The 14,855-nt window shown below is 36.4% G+C and overlaps 1 protein-coding gene across 3 annotated transcripts in view; it reads right to left on the reverse strand.

Annotated features, from left to right (window-relative positions):
- The window catches only part of LOC117404142 (probable global transcription activator SNF2L2), a 40,345-nt gene extending 28,168 nt beyond the window's left edge, over positions 1–12,177 (reverse strand). For all 3 annotated transcript variants that reach the window (XM_059006339.1, XM_059006272.1, XM_059006211.1), the window contains exons 1-19: positions 12,035–12,177; positions 9,952–10,206; positions 9,376–9,505; positions 8,860–9,192; positions 7,936–8,037; positions 7,314–7,560; positions 7,006–7,132; positions 6,440–6,613; positions 6,138–6,311; positions 5,258–5,425; positions 5,010–5,063; positions 4,153–4,283; positions 3,232–3,289; positions 2,748–2,848; positions 2,456–2,603; positions 2,091–2,254; positions 1,772–1,838; positions 885–995; positions 456–698 (exon numbers count right to left, since the gene is read on the reverse strand). In XM_059006339.1, coding sequence (XP_058862322.1) covers positions 456–698; positions 885–995; positions 1,772–1,838; positions 2,091–2,254; positions 2,456–2,603; positions 2,748–2,848; positions 3,232–3,289; positions 4,153–4,283; positions 5,010–5,063; positions 5,258–5,425; positions 6,138–6,311; positions 6,440–6,613; positions 7,006–7,132; positions 7,314–7,560; positions 7,936–8,037; positions 8,860–9,192; positions 9,376–9,505; positions 9,952–10,179 — 2,760 coding nt within the window. In that variant the 5' untranslated portion in view covers positions 10,180–10,206; positions 12,035–12,177. The remainder of the gene's footprint in view (positions 1–455; positions 699–884; positions 996–1,771; positions 1,839–2,090; positions 2,255–2,455; positions 2,604–2,747; positions 2,849–3,231; positions 3,290–4,152; positions 4,284–5,009; positions 5,064–5,257; positions 5,426–6,137; positions 6,312–6,439; positions 6,614–7,005; positions 7,133–7,313; positions 7,561–7,935; positions 8,038–8,859; positions 9,193–9,375; positions 9,506–9,951; positions 10,207–12,034) is intronic.
- Positions 12,178–14,855: the final 2,678 nt, after the last annotated feature.

The following is a 14,855-nucleotide window of genomic DNA, read 5'->3' on the forward strand; positions in this document are numbered from 1 at the left end:
GATAATCAATTGTTTTTTACCACAGACAGTCTACCTTTCCTCTCAGCTGTCTGGATTTCTTATAAAATCAGTAAAACTGCATGACATGCTCAATGTCGTCATTACATGCTTCTTAGATTACTATAATTAAAATTGTCTTTCATAACCCGACAGTTAAAATGAAGTCTTCAGGGTAAGGTTTTGTTTAAATGTCATATTGCTTGGTATGTGTTTTTTTTATTTTTTTTAATCCAACATCCCACAAAAATAAAGCTAAAATAAAAATATTTTTTAGCCATAATATTACATTTTCTTGCACTTCCCTAATTTCCATAGCTAGTTACAATGACTGTGTAAACTTCCTTCCACAGAAATCAGATGTTTAAAACAAAACTCAAATATTATATAGATTTCATAGACAGAAAACAAAACTTGGAACTCGGAACTGCTATGAAACTGCTATTAAGGCAATTTACCCGTTCTCCAGTCATGGCGAAGGGGGCGTTGAACCACTGTTCGAAAGTGCTACAGCTCTTGAAGATGGTGGGCAACAGGAAGTTCAGCAGAGCCCAGAGTTCGGGGAGTTTATTCTGAAGTGGAGTTCCTGTCAGGAGGAGTCTTCTAGGGGCGACGTAATGGGTGTTGAGCACTTGAGTTAGCTTACAGTGGTGATTCTTCATGCGATGTCCCTCGTCTACAATCATGTACTTCCAGCGGATCTGAAAAAATCATCAATTGCTATCAATCACCAACAAGCGTAACATTCCTCCAAGTCAAATATAGATTGACTTCAGTTCAAATAGAAATACTAAAATGTCATTAACCATAACCTAGTACTGTAATACCATCTTACATCCCTTCTGAAAAGCTGTATGGTATTCAGTATGTGTGTAAAACAGTTTTACCTTAGCAAGAATCTGTTTATCCTTTATGACGTACTCGTATGTGGTCAGAAGAACATTGAACTTTCCACTTCGAAGCTGTCCAAGGAGCGAGCGGCGCATTGCTGGTGTACCCTTGAACAAAACATAAATATGAACAATATCACATCAGATATTAGGGTTAGGTTACTGGATTTATACTCGGTTATGTTTTGATGTGAAGTAGCTTTTGTCAGGCATTCAGAGTCACTATGTTGTGTGATGATGTCATTTCACTTGAGAGTTCACAAATCCTGTTAAACGTACCTTATCAGACAATACCTGGTTTGACAAAACTAAAGAAAAGTTGGCAGAAATATTGATAGATGTATAAAAAGTATTTTTTAAATCTGAAACCAGAGTCATATTCAACACTTTACAACCTAAGCATCCATGTGTTAGGAGCCAGGATGGTTTAAAAAATGGAATAAGAGTTGCCCAGCAGCTGAGAGGCTATAGTAAAAACCTATTACTAGGAACAAATGGCAGGTCATGATGTTGTATTGTTGTGTGCTTCTGGTTTCAAATTCTTAATTTTTTCACTTATATGTGCTAAAGCTGATTGGTCATTCAGCAGTTCAAGAATAACTGGATGGATGGACGAGGAAGTACTGACAGTCATATGAACTGCTACTGAAGTGTACCAACTTTAGATAACATTTAGCACAGACAGCACAGAGTAACTTTGTCATATACTTGTACTTGCTAGAACCGAAGTCATTGTATTTTATCTTGCTCTTAATTGTATTAATACTTGTACTGTGATTCTTGAAATGTATTTTGTTTACGACTGTAAGTCGCCCTGGATAAGGGCGTCTGCTAATAAATAAATAATAATAATAATAATAATAATAATAATAATAATAACTAACCTTATAAGAAATCTTCACCACAGAAGGTGACCATTTATCCAGTTCATACACCCAGTTGGACAAGGTTCTGAAAAGAAGTAGTAGAAGTTCAATATAATAAATCACTGAAAAAAACACTGTATCCTTTAACAGTGTCAGTACAGTGGAAAAGTAACTCAATGTGACCTACATTTGAAGTTGAGTAAATAAACACTATTGCAAGTTTCGTAAAGGGTGACGTGACAACGGAGGCTATTGCTACTCACGTCTAGTCTTGTGAACGGAACAAGTAAAGGATTGCATTGCTGGATACAGACCGAACAAAAAGACTGTTACTCACGAAAGCGGCACTATGATAAGGTAGGGCCCATTGAGTCTCTTGTGTTCCATCAGGTAAGTGATGAGAGCAATGGTCTGAATGGTCTTTCCAAGACCCATTTCATCAGCTAGGATTCCATTCAGATTGTTATTATATAAGGAAACCATCCACTCCAAACCCTGAACCTAAAAGAGGAAAACAAAAATCAACAGCAGTATGAAATGTATGACATACAATGTGACACAATACATGGAATAGATATAGAAATAAGCTCATTGGGTGTCATTCACAAGACCATGAAAATGTGAATGAATTGATGCAAAAGTTGCTGTTGTTTAATTTATTGTTGCAGCTGTCACATGCTGATGTTTCAATATTTAACTCACCTGATAGTGTTTCAAACTTCCATTAATCAGTAGAGAAGACTGTTTTTCCACCCTTTCTGTGACTGCATGGGCCACTCCATAGTATGACTGGATGCATATTTCTCCAGTCTGCATTCTATATTCGTCATCTACATCCTGCTTGGCAGACCTGATGAGAATACACATTATAAAAAAATACAATAAAGTTTACCAGTTTAAACTTTGTAGTTTTATAATACATTTTCTTTATGGAACCAATTTGTCGAGAATAATGACAAGAGTAGTATTTTTTGTGTGACTATTAAAAACATACTCAATGATATGGCTGGTAGCTCTTTCTGTAACCTCATCACTGTTTGGATCAAGGATCTTCCTTTCTTCTGATTCAGGTCTTGAAAGCTCTCCTTCATCATCCTATGCAGAGTTATTATTAAAATCAGATTGATCAAATGTATATTACAGTGGCACATCCTTGATAAAACGAACTTGACTACACACACCAATGCAAAATTCTGAAGAATTCTTTGTTCCCTCTGAATGTGCATACCATTTTTATGTTGTTGTTTTTTTTTTAATCCAATGATATGTGTTTCCCATGATAAGTATTCTTCCCCTCTGAAACAGTGAGTTTGTCAACGATTCTCCATAGCAAATCTTTAAAACTCATGTCTCAGAAAGTGGTATCAAATATAACTCTTCAATATGCTTGCTGTGTATAGATGTTCTGTATAAAGTTAAAAAACAAAGCAGAATTATCTAGCTGCTAAACAAACAACACTATTAAATAAAGTACATACCTCTTCCTCATATTCCGATTCACTTTCTTCACTGTCTGAACGAGGGGCAACTTCATAGCTAAAAGTGAATTAGAGAAATAATAATATAATTCAGTTCCTCTCAATATAACCTTGAATTTCTTACCCAGCCAAAAAATGGGTAAAGTACACGGATTGGACAAAGTTTGAGTGGGAAAAGATGTGTCTTGTCCATGACCTGTGATTCAGGCCACTGCAGTCCGTATTTTCCTTATCACAATACGTTTCACACTTCTGTTGGCTAGATCTGCCAAAACCTGCTTGTGACTGGAGCTCTTCTTTCTGGTAGTGTTTCTGAAAACGTAATCATTCCAGGAACACCAAGTAGACCTACTGAACATGCTGGTCAATGAAACCACTGCAATGAGGGATGAGCTGGCTGCATGGCCACCCACTACCATGTCTCTTGTGAAGTCACAGAGATCCTTCTACTCTTACACACTTTATAACTGGGGGGAGGCTGTGTGGTCCGGTGGTTAAAGAAACAGCCTTGTAACCAGGAGGTCCCCAGTTCAAATCCCAGCTCACTCACTAACTCACTGTGTGACCTTGAGCAAGTCACTTAACCTCCTTGTGCTCCGTCTTTCAGGTGAGATGTAATTGTAAGTGACTCTGTAGCTGATGCATTGTTCACACACCCTAGTCTCTGTAAGTTGCCTTGGATAATAATAATAATAATAATAATAATAATAATAATAATAATAATAATAATAATAATAATAATAAACTCTAGTGGATTACATCATCTCATGTCACGTGACCACATCAATTTACATAAAATTGCAGACCGGTGTATTTTCTAATTTTACTTACTTTCACTAATGTACAGTACATCAATATATGTATTTTTGGCTCTCTTTTACCCACGCAATTCCATGAGACACTTTGATTAAAAATACATACCCAGGATTCATTTCTAGCCAGGCTTCCAGTTGACTGGATTTTGGTGCATCTGTTCCTTGTAAGACTTTGCCAGTTTCCGTTTGAATAACTTTAACTGGAAGTTCACTCATCTGACTGCTTTCATCTATTGGCTGCAAACAGGAATAAGGCCTTTAAATAAATTTGATAGAACATTTGATACAAGAATTAATTAACCCTTTAAGGACTGGGATTGTGTTAACACGGTCATACTGAAGTGGGCTTCTAGGACCGCGATCATGTAAACACGATAAAAAATAAATTAGTTTTGATGACTTACAGGGCCACCATACTTTGCAGTACAGGCTTGAAACACATATCAATGGATAGGGGAGGGACTGACATTCACTTCCTGAATGTTTCATGTTTCATTAATATTTTTCAACAACACTTTCATGAAGTATTGTAAGGTACCTTGGGTCACAGAATAACACGTTTTTATACATGTATTTCAAAGTAGAATACATAATAATAATTACTTAAAAAAAAAAAAAAAAAAGTTTATATGGTTTCTGAAGAACATTATAATGTTCCTCAGAGTGTTCTGAAAAAAAGGACACCATTTACAAGATGCTACTGTAAAAAACAGATTTCTAATGAATTTATATAGGAAGAGAGTCAACTACAGCCAAAAAGCACCTGGTCCTGGGGAAGCATCCCACTGAAAAATGCTTGGTCCTGAAAGGGTTAAATAGCAGTTTGTTTGATTATCAAAACATCATAAATGCCAAGTTAAATGTCCCGGCCTCTCATAAGGGGAAAAAAACATTAACTTCTTTTAAAAAAACACAATATTGCTATTTTATACTGACATGCCTATTGCTGAAAGAGAAACGTACCTCTCCATCAGGGCCCAGGCTAGTATCCATTCCTTCTCCAATGTCCTCTACTTTCTGTCAATAAAAATGTATATAATGAGAAGAATGTTAATATTTGTATATAATTAAAAGAAAGTTAGTTTTGGAATTTTAGTCACACCAGTCTTACTATGAATACAACTAATAAGAATAGTGTAAATAATACTACTACCTATATAATATTTTAATAATAATAATAATACTTCCAAGAATTACTTGGTATTACAAACCTTCTTTTTTTTCTTCTTCTTCTTCTCTTTGGCAGCCTGGGCTGCCTTGTGCTCATAGACCAGGTCAGTCAGGTTAGCCACGTATTCATCAGTCTGTTGTAGCAGGTATGCAAGGCGCTTATCCTTCTTCTGGTCAATCAGTTTACGGTACCCTTCTTCATCTTCCGCCTAAAAGTTTGGAACCAAAAGTCTTTAATAACTATTGGCAAATGATAACAAGCTCACTTCCCTGACCATGATATAACAGTTTATATCTCATGGTGAGACTAACCTTTTTTTCTTTAATGTTTGAGAAGTCTAACAACCATCAAGTAAAATACTTTGAATAGAAAAATCTAAATTGAACTATACCTACGGTATGCACAATCTAATGTACTATCCTTGGCTCTTAAGAGCTGGCAACATAAAGCATCACAGCTCCCTCTAGCAGAGTTATCAAAAGGTACGTTTGCTAGGCAGTGTTCATTATTTTCTGTCAAAGCTAACTGGTGTTATTTCAACAATAAGTATGAACTGGAGAATGTAATAAAAAAAAAAACTCAATTTTGCAAACCAAATTAATAAAATGTAACAATTTTTTTTAAACATATTTATGCCTCCCAACTCCGCTGTTAGTAGGCCGAGAACAACAGACCATTTTTAAATGTTTACCACAGTAATTTTGCAGTTTCCCATGGTTATAGTATGCATTTACCATTAACTTTTTTTTTTTTTAATATGCTTTAAATGCCTAACTATGCATTACTACACTTTACTATGCTATTACTAAGTAAATTTTTATAAGGGAAAGGCTAATGCTTTTAAACTTTAAAATGTGTGGGAAAGTACAGTACCTAATTACAATGTTATTTTGACTCTTCAATATAATCCAGTTACATACCATCAGTCTCCTCATTCTTTCTTTCTCAATCCGCTCAGTTTCCTTCTTCTGTTCTCTCTCTGTGTTGGTATGCCAGGTAGCAATGGCTTTGGAAAGTTTCTGAATTTTGCCCGTAACAGAACGGTGATATTCTTTAAAATCTTTTGCATGCTGCAGTATGCTGTTTAGGTATTCCTAAAAATGTGTTAGAAAAATGAAAAGAAAACACATAATAGCTTCAGAAACAATACACGTAGGACTGGTGCAAGACATAACAAATGTTCTGCAACAAAATATCGTATTTTGTCCCATGATTTCTTTACCTGGTGCTTCTGTCTGCGTTTTCTCTCCTGTTCAATCTTCTGCTGTTTCTCCAGCTTTTCTGTCATACGGGCCTCTCTTAAAGTCTGGCGCTTACTCCGCTTGTATGCCTTTGAGTTCAGGGCTGTCTCCAAGGTAGTGTCCCGTCGCATGCATACTACCACCTCTTGCCGCAACTGTGAAAAGACAACACAAAGAGTGACGGGCAATTAGGGGAGATCTGCTACTACTAACGTAAGGTAACGTAAAGATGTTCCTTTTTTGGAAAGATTAAGCATAGTATTGTAAAATATCATGTATTGCAACCGAATGCGTCAGTACAGACAGTATGGTTTTAATGTGGGCCTTTTGACAAGATGTATCAGCTGCTTTACAGGTTAGTCAAGTACACAGCAGGGTTTGTTCCTTTTGTGGCACAAGCTAAAGTATAAGCACATATTAAGCTAAACTTCAAATCATAACTTAAAAAAGCACTTAATCATAGCATAGATTCCAGTGTATCTTGGGAGAAGCATCAGTCTACAATCAGTCACTGTTATTATAACTGTACTGACAAACAAAACAGTACCTGGCGCTGGAAATTCAAAAGTCTTAAGGCCTTCAATTCTACAGTAGCTTTTGTTCGCAAATCCGGTGGCAAGGAACCAGGTAAGTTCTCAAGCTCTTGAATTCTATGAGCAATCCGAGCTTGAAGCCTTGGGAGAAAAAATGAATTGAGTGATGTGCATGTTTGAACAGTAACAGCAATACAATGAAGGACACTGAGTGATCAAAGATATTACCACTTTAGAGACACAGGGGCCAAGTTTCTGGTTCCGCTCCAAATAACTTAGACAAACAAGTTTTTTTTTTTTTGTTTACTTTTGCATAGCGTACCTGTACTCCCGTTCTTGAAGTATCTCCACAGGGTCCAGCCCCTGTGGTTTCTGAATGGGTGTTATCCGGTTCTGTTTTTGCTGGAGTTGAATAGTGGAAGATGGCTGGCCAGGAGGCTGCTGGGGCAGTGAGGTTCCTGGCATAGCTGCAGCAGAGCTAGGAGCCTGCGGGGGTGCAGGAGAAGGCCTTCCACTTGTTGCCGGCACTGGAAGCTTCTGAGGAGTACTAGGGACATCGCCACTCTGGCCTAAGAAAGCAGATACATGTGTGAAGCAACATATTCAGTGTATAACTACAAATATCAACCCTTTCATTGTTTCTACTACATACTGATTATTTTCAAGTAACAATTAAAAAATAATAAAATTACCCATCTAAAAAATAAAAATAAAAATAAAAATAAAGTTTCCTATACTATACTGCAGAACACTACTATAGTACTTTTTGACAGGACTATAGTATTTTGCCCTAAAGCTTAAAGAAATTGAAATATTTTAAAAGTTATCATTTTGTAAAACAAAAAAAAAAAAAAAAAAAACTGTAACATTTTAGTGGTGGCCATGCAAAATATGAAGTGGAACACTGGGTATCCAGATAATATAGTAGTGCACAGACTCCATACCTTCTGGCCATGGCTTAGGACCCATATTAGGAACATGTCCTGGCATCCCTTGTGCTGAAGATGGTCCTGCTTGAGGCACACTCATAGGGTGCATACCCATACCTAAAATGTAGTTGTCACACCAGTCAGTAACATTCACGTAATCAACAGCATCTTCAGCAGTATCGCTAGACAAATTCCCACGGGCACTGCAGGTTCATCATATAATAAAGGGGACTCCTCTTATTTAAGCAGTGGAAGAATTCAATAGTCACACTTCATTTCTTTTTAAAAGTTGCTTGTGTTTTACAGTAACCCAGGGTTTAACTGACCCATTTATTAACAGTACAGCAAGTACATACATTACAAATCATTGAATTAAGGTCTATATAGATTTTATACTGGCAAAATAAAGACTTGCCACTGTTTAGTTCCTGAGTCCTTGTAAAATTTAAAATACCATTTATTTTATAAACCACTAAACCTGTAAACAAAAAAAGCTACCTTACTGTATGTCTACGGACACACTGAAAGAGCCTGTTTTTCATTTTACAGCATGTGTAAGCTACCTGAAGTGCCTGCTGTTTCTTTGCATGTTCACAGTCCTGTTTCCCAAACCCTACAGGAGTTGTATTATTATTATTATTTATTTCTTAGCAGACACCCTAATCCAGGGCAACTTACAGTCGTAAACAAAAATACATTTCAAGAATCACAGTACAAGTATAAAACATAAGAAACACTTGCAATATTGTACTGCAGAAGAGGGGCACAGAGTTTCAGAAAGTTATCTTGAGGGTGCTATACGTTTTTAGCTGGCAAAATAAATATTGCTTGCTGAATATTGACCTCTATGCATGCAAGGCCTTAAATCAGAATGCATTTAAATGACAACCATTTTTCAGAAAAGTACCTGGACATTACCTGAATTGTTTCAACACTTACCAGGTGGCCTATTATATGGAGAACTAACTTGTTGCGGTTGCATCACAGGCAGTGTTCTCTTTCCCTGTACTGCAAGCTGCAGGTTTTCTGGTAACGGCTGCCCCCTGCCAAGGATTTTATAAGCCAGGATCTGAGCCCGAAGCTGCTGCAGCTGAACCGAACTGAAAGGAGAAGCGCTGCGACTCTGCTGCTGAGCCATCACCTGGGGGTCCACAGGCATCATTGGGCCTGTTTGGGTGGGAGTCATCTGGGGGGGTGTGGGGCCACCTCCTGACATTGGACTGGGAGCATGTTCAGGAACACCCATGGGTGATGGGTGAGGGGACAAGTAACCTTCAAAGACAAGGAGGAAGTTTCATTAAAAAGGGTGAACCTTTTAGAAGTGTATTTTACCACTATCAGTAATGCAAAGCTCTGCTGCTTGTTAAAATATCTGTAACGTTAAAAGTGTGATTTTGGTAGATTCTAAACATTAGTGCAGAAGAGGTATTACTGCAATAGTAGTAAGGTGGATACCCTGGCTATGCTGATCCATAGGACTCTGTGGTGGGCCCATTCCAGCATGAAGGGATCTCATTCCCATTCCCTTCATCTGGCCAAAATGCATTTCTTCCCCCATTCCCTTGTCGTGCATACCTTCCATCAGCTAAAGTGGAAAAATGAAAACAGTTCAAGATGTTGAGAAATGTCTTTTTTTTTTCCATTGACTGAGACACAGACCTATATTCTCTGAAACACTCTGGCCTATTAGCTAGAAAATAAAGTGGCCTGATGTATATCAATCTATTTTTAAAAATCTAGTTATTTATCTGGTTATGTGATCAGTAACACATATTAATAACTAAGAATGGTATTAATATTATTGCAATAATGTTACTCAAATTAGAGTCATTTTTCAAGAAATGATTTAGCTGTTAACTAACAGTGCAGTAAGCCATTCAATTTCAACCATTGTCTGTCTGGAGCCTGATAAATAAATAAATAATTCTATAAGCATCCCAGTGGTATTTAGAGCTTATACTTAAAGGCACTTATTCTGCAGTCAGATGTTTTGGTACACTAGGGAAACACTGAAAACAATCAATACAGTACCTTGTGCATCTGGTGCATGCTATCTTGTGGATAATCTCCAGATCCTTGGTTTGGCATGTTGTGTGCAACACTGGGTGGCCCGGGACTTGGCCCCATCATGCTGTGGACTGACCCTGGAGAAGGACCCGGTCCAGGGCTGGGACCTAAAATAGGCCCAGGAGACAGACCTGGCCCTGGAGAAAGACCAGGGTGGGACATTCCACCAGACGGGTCTGTAGGTGTAGACATCTGGACCACTCAAACGTTTGAAGGAAACTATTGAAAAAATTAAAACAATATATACTAGTAAGAAAGGTGCATGTGCATTAAACATGTACAGTTATCTCCAGTTACCTTCTCCTGCAAGTAGGACATAATAGTAAACCTTGACAGTTGCATGGGTCAATGTGTACAACTTTCTGTGCTGTAGCCTATATATTATATCTAGTCAGGGTAAGAACTTGTTAATTCCTACTACAATTACAGCTTTTGAGATACTTTCTCTCAGAGCTGAGCTGGGACTTTCAAGTACAATCACTCAAATAAAAGGTTGGATACTCAAAGTCCCCATACTGTACAAGGATTACATTTCTTTTCACAAAATGTGTTCCAGTTTGTACATAATGTGTTCCAATTTATCAGCAATGTTTTCAGATAAAACACTGGATTTTCATGATATTGATATTCATTAAATAATTGATTGTTGCATTTGTTTAAAAAAAAAAAAAAAAAAAAAAACCTTTTGGTAAATCCCTCACAGTTATAAATAAACAGACTTTACATAACTTTTAAAAATAACTTTATTTGTAATGTATTTTACATTTGTGAATATTACGTCTAAATGGTTCTTCTCTATCCTTAATAAATGAATCTCTATCCTTAATTAATTTCTTAAATTGTTATATTTTAAATTCTGTTATATCTTAAAGATTGACTTACACCTGCAATTCCATTAACTTACACTTCTAGTCACACTCACTCTATGAAGACAGTTTGTTTAGAGCTCAATTCTTTACGTAGCCTAAATATGTATAAATCAAAAGCCTACAGGCACCATTTGAAAAGCTCATTATTTTGCATAATAGATCATATTTTTGAAATGTCACACCTTCTCAGCCTCTGTCATTTGACATCTGATGTATTGCACTTGGTGAATAAAAACCGTAATTCTATCTTTCCATCAGATAAGTGTTCATAAATGTCGAGTTTTTATCTTGTAGTCTCAAGCCGTTCACACGTGGTTGCAGCTGTATACCAGTATATAATGTAGTATATAATAATTTGAATAGGACATTTTGAACATGTATTACTTTGAATACAGATATAATAATTGCATTTTCCTCAAAGGGCCTGCTTTTATCATAGTCATTTCCACAAAAATCTTCAGTGGGCTAAAAGCACTATGAAGACATTTCTAAAAAAAAAACAAAAGTAACGTCTTCAACAATAATCTTTTTGAAAATAAAAAAGCTCCCTTGCTTTCGCAGTCGGTTAGTATACTCCCTCGCTCCGTTATGCCAGAATGATCAACAACATGTCTGTTCTCCGACTTCCTGATTTTTTTTTTTTTTTTTTGGTATAAAAAGCACACTCTGCAGGCCTCAACTTTCAAACCTCAAACTTCGCTTACACAAACTTTACCTCACACGCCCCTGGAATATTTAACACAGACAATTACGTGAACTATAAGATGATGTTTTTTTTAAAAAAAGCAACCTACTTGTGTCACATACATTGCGTTTTTGTAACTGCATTATATTTTGTAAATGCCGCTGATTGGATCATGGCTTCCCCTGACTACTGCGTAAATTACCCAGCCCTTACTCAAAATCTGAATTTAAAAAGTTCACACACAGAGAGATCGCAAGCAATTTAATAATACACATTATGGCTGGGTTTAAAACAACTATATTGGACCCCAGCACAACGGGTCGACATTACATTAGTAACTTCGTTAAAAAAATCGATAATAGTAAGTTCAAGAAGCTACTTCTACTGTAGCTCCATACTATAATAAATTATAAAGGTATGCAGAGACGCAACGCGCAGTAGAGGCGCACGCATTAACCAAATAATATGAAAGACGTATTTGAATGCCATTTACCTTGTTGAAGAATAAACAGAACTATGAATTCTAGGGGGAAAAAAACAATCGACCCATAGATATGATTACATTGACAGCCATCAGCAGCTCCCCTCCCCCTCTGTTTGCTGACATCCAGAGGTTGAGAATTAGCACCACGAATTTTGATTGGTTAGAACGGCAGGAAATGCAACCCATTTAGGAATCTGATTGGTGGATTCCACCATCTATCAAATTTACAGTACAGTAAACCCTGCAGTTTTTACACAGAGTTGCAATAGAAGGTACTGGAATGTAGATTTAGTGTACAAAAGTCGTTGGTTTTTTGGGGGTGCTGGATTGAAGGGTTTTCAAGGACTTGTGGGTGAAACAATACATGTTACCAAATGCCGTGTCTGGCAGCTAGACTTTAACCAAATAATACACAAGTCAACGAAAGAGCGCGTTTTAAATGTCAAATGTATCACACTTATTGGCAGATTAAAATTATTCGCATTTCTCCTGAACAGTTCGAGGGAGATTAATCGAGTGTGATTCCATAATCCTCAAACTATCTCATTTCCTGCATTTTTTTTTTTTTGGTCAACACCATCCCCCTTTGACTTCTCGCGTTGTGTGATATCCTGGCCCAGAATAGCAAACCTTTTCTGACGACGGGGAGGGTTGCTGTGGCGTGGTTTAAACGTTACGACTGTTTTTCATGTTCCGAGCAAAAATCAAAAATGGCCAGGACGGATCAAAACACCAATTCTGACAGTATGAGGAATGTTATCAAATTATGTTGGTACCTTGTTAACATACCTGCAAAAATCAAAAGGGTTGATGTGGTCGGATTGAGTATGTTCCGTCTAAAGTGGTTCCGCCTGTTTCAGAGACCAGTAGTAATGGAGATGTGAAGCTACTAAACAGACTCCGTATGGGTGCAGTGGAGCCCAATGATGTGCTGCTAAAGATTACTGCGGTTTTAGAGGATGAAAGGGTTAATGTAGCTGCTTTGCCAAAATAAATAAATATATAAATAAATAAATACATGTCAATATATGTATTTATTTCAACTATTTATGTATTTCTATATGTGTTCATTTATTTATATATGTATTTATTTTTCATTTTGGCATAAAATATAATTGTTTTTCTCTGTGTCCTGATGTGCTTGCTTATTATTATGTTTTATTAAGTCTTCTCTTGTTTCTCCTGAAACACACACATCTGTTTTCGCCACCTACCTTTCAATCCCACCTGTCCATTGATTGAAATCCTAAAATGACATCAAAACTGTAATTTGAGTCATTAACAAAAATGTTTAGTATTTAAATATTTATTCCGTCAACTTTATATAAGTTTCACCCATTCCACCTGTCAGAAAACAGCAGAAAAGCTTTTCATTTTATGATGGAAACAATGTTCGGGATAAGTCAGGTTAAAACAGACGGAGACAACAATGCTACTTGCAAAATTGTACAATTTGTAGGACAGAATATTAAATCAATACAGAATCAACTGCATATTTGGTACCAGGATGTGATTGATTTACCTTATAAATTCAAAAAGGTTTTAAAACTAACTTCCTGTTAATTGCAATTATTAAGGCATGTACCAAGTTAAATATAATAATAATAATAATAATAATAATAATAATAAGTTTACCGAATGAAAGCTTTTTAAATTTCTCTGAGGATAGACAATGCTTTGTTTATTGAACAGCATCAGCATACAGCTGTCTCAGGGTTCCCTGTATGCCATACACTGTTCACTGAACCTTTTCAGTGGAAATAGGATTGCTTCAAAGAGTCATTTATTTGCATATAAACAATGGAATTGAGCTCTGTGTACGAGATAACAATGTCAAAAGCCTGGATTAAATCAAAATTAAGGCGGTGCCATAAACTTTCATTGAATTCAAGCCAGAGTCTCCTCCAGGAGTGTTATTCTTAGGGTAGACACCGTTATATTGCAATCACATTTTTTTTCTTTTTTTTTAAATTTATTGTTATAACAAATATTAACAGGGTGTTTTTATGAAGAACAATGTTTCAAGGAAGCCATTTGCAGTACTATTTTTATTTTATTTTTTATGTGGATAACTTCCTATTTTTCTAACGCTGATAACATGCAGCTACTTTTAAAAGGCCTAAATAAAACAGAGCTGAAAATATCTTGTTCTATTGCAGCAATTACTAATTTCAGCCACAGGGGTGCGCTGGTTGCTAAATGTAAGCGGTACCTCGACTGAAATTCCACTGCCTTAATATAAAATATTGCCAGGCTGTTTTAGCCTAGAACTGCAGGTTTCTTGAATGACTGAAGTTAATCAACAAACTGAGTGTCAACTTAAAATGTCTAAGAACACAACAGAAACAATAAATCCAGCCCAGCAGTTTAGATTAAGCTTTTCTGTGTGATTGGGGCCCAGTTTACAGAGTGATCCTGTTTGGCTGATGTCTGTTTCAATGGAGTGATAACACAGGATAAGGAGTGGGTGGTGCTGCATAACACCATGCCTCAGGTAGACTGTTAGGCAAGAGAAAGCAGTGATTTAAAGTCCATGGTATACTCTTATTGTAAGTGCTAGTCTTAATTCACAAAGGTATTGTTTATATTAAATAGCTATTGCCTTCACATGTCGGTCTAAGGGGTTATCCTGAAAATCAGAGGTGTTCTTTCAACAAGATTATGCTTGTAAAACAATGTTAATTAATACATATTAAAGTACTTTAAATACACTTGTCACAGAAATAAAAGTGAGTGCAAAACACAACAGGAATACACAATCATGTAATTTCCAAAGCATAATCATTTTATTGATTTGAAATTTTTAAAAAAAGTGCAGGATGGTTACAGT

The sequence above is a fragment of the Acipenser ruthenus genome, chromosome 1, assembly GCF_902713425.1.
Source record: "Acipenser ruthenus chromosome 1, fAciRut3.2 maternal haplotype, whole genome shotgun sequence".
NCBI classification, from domain to species: Eukaryota; Metazoa; Chordata; class Actinopteri; order Acipenseriformes; family Acipenseridae; genus Acipenser; species Acipenser ruthenus.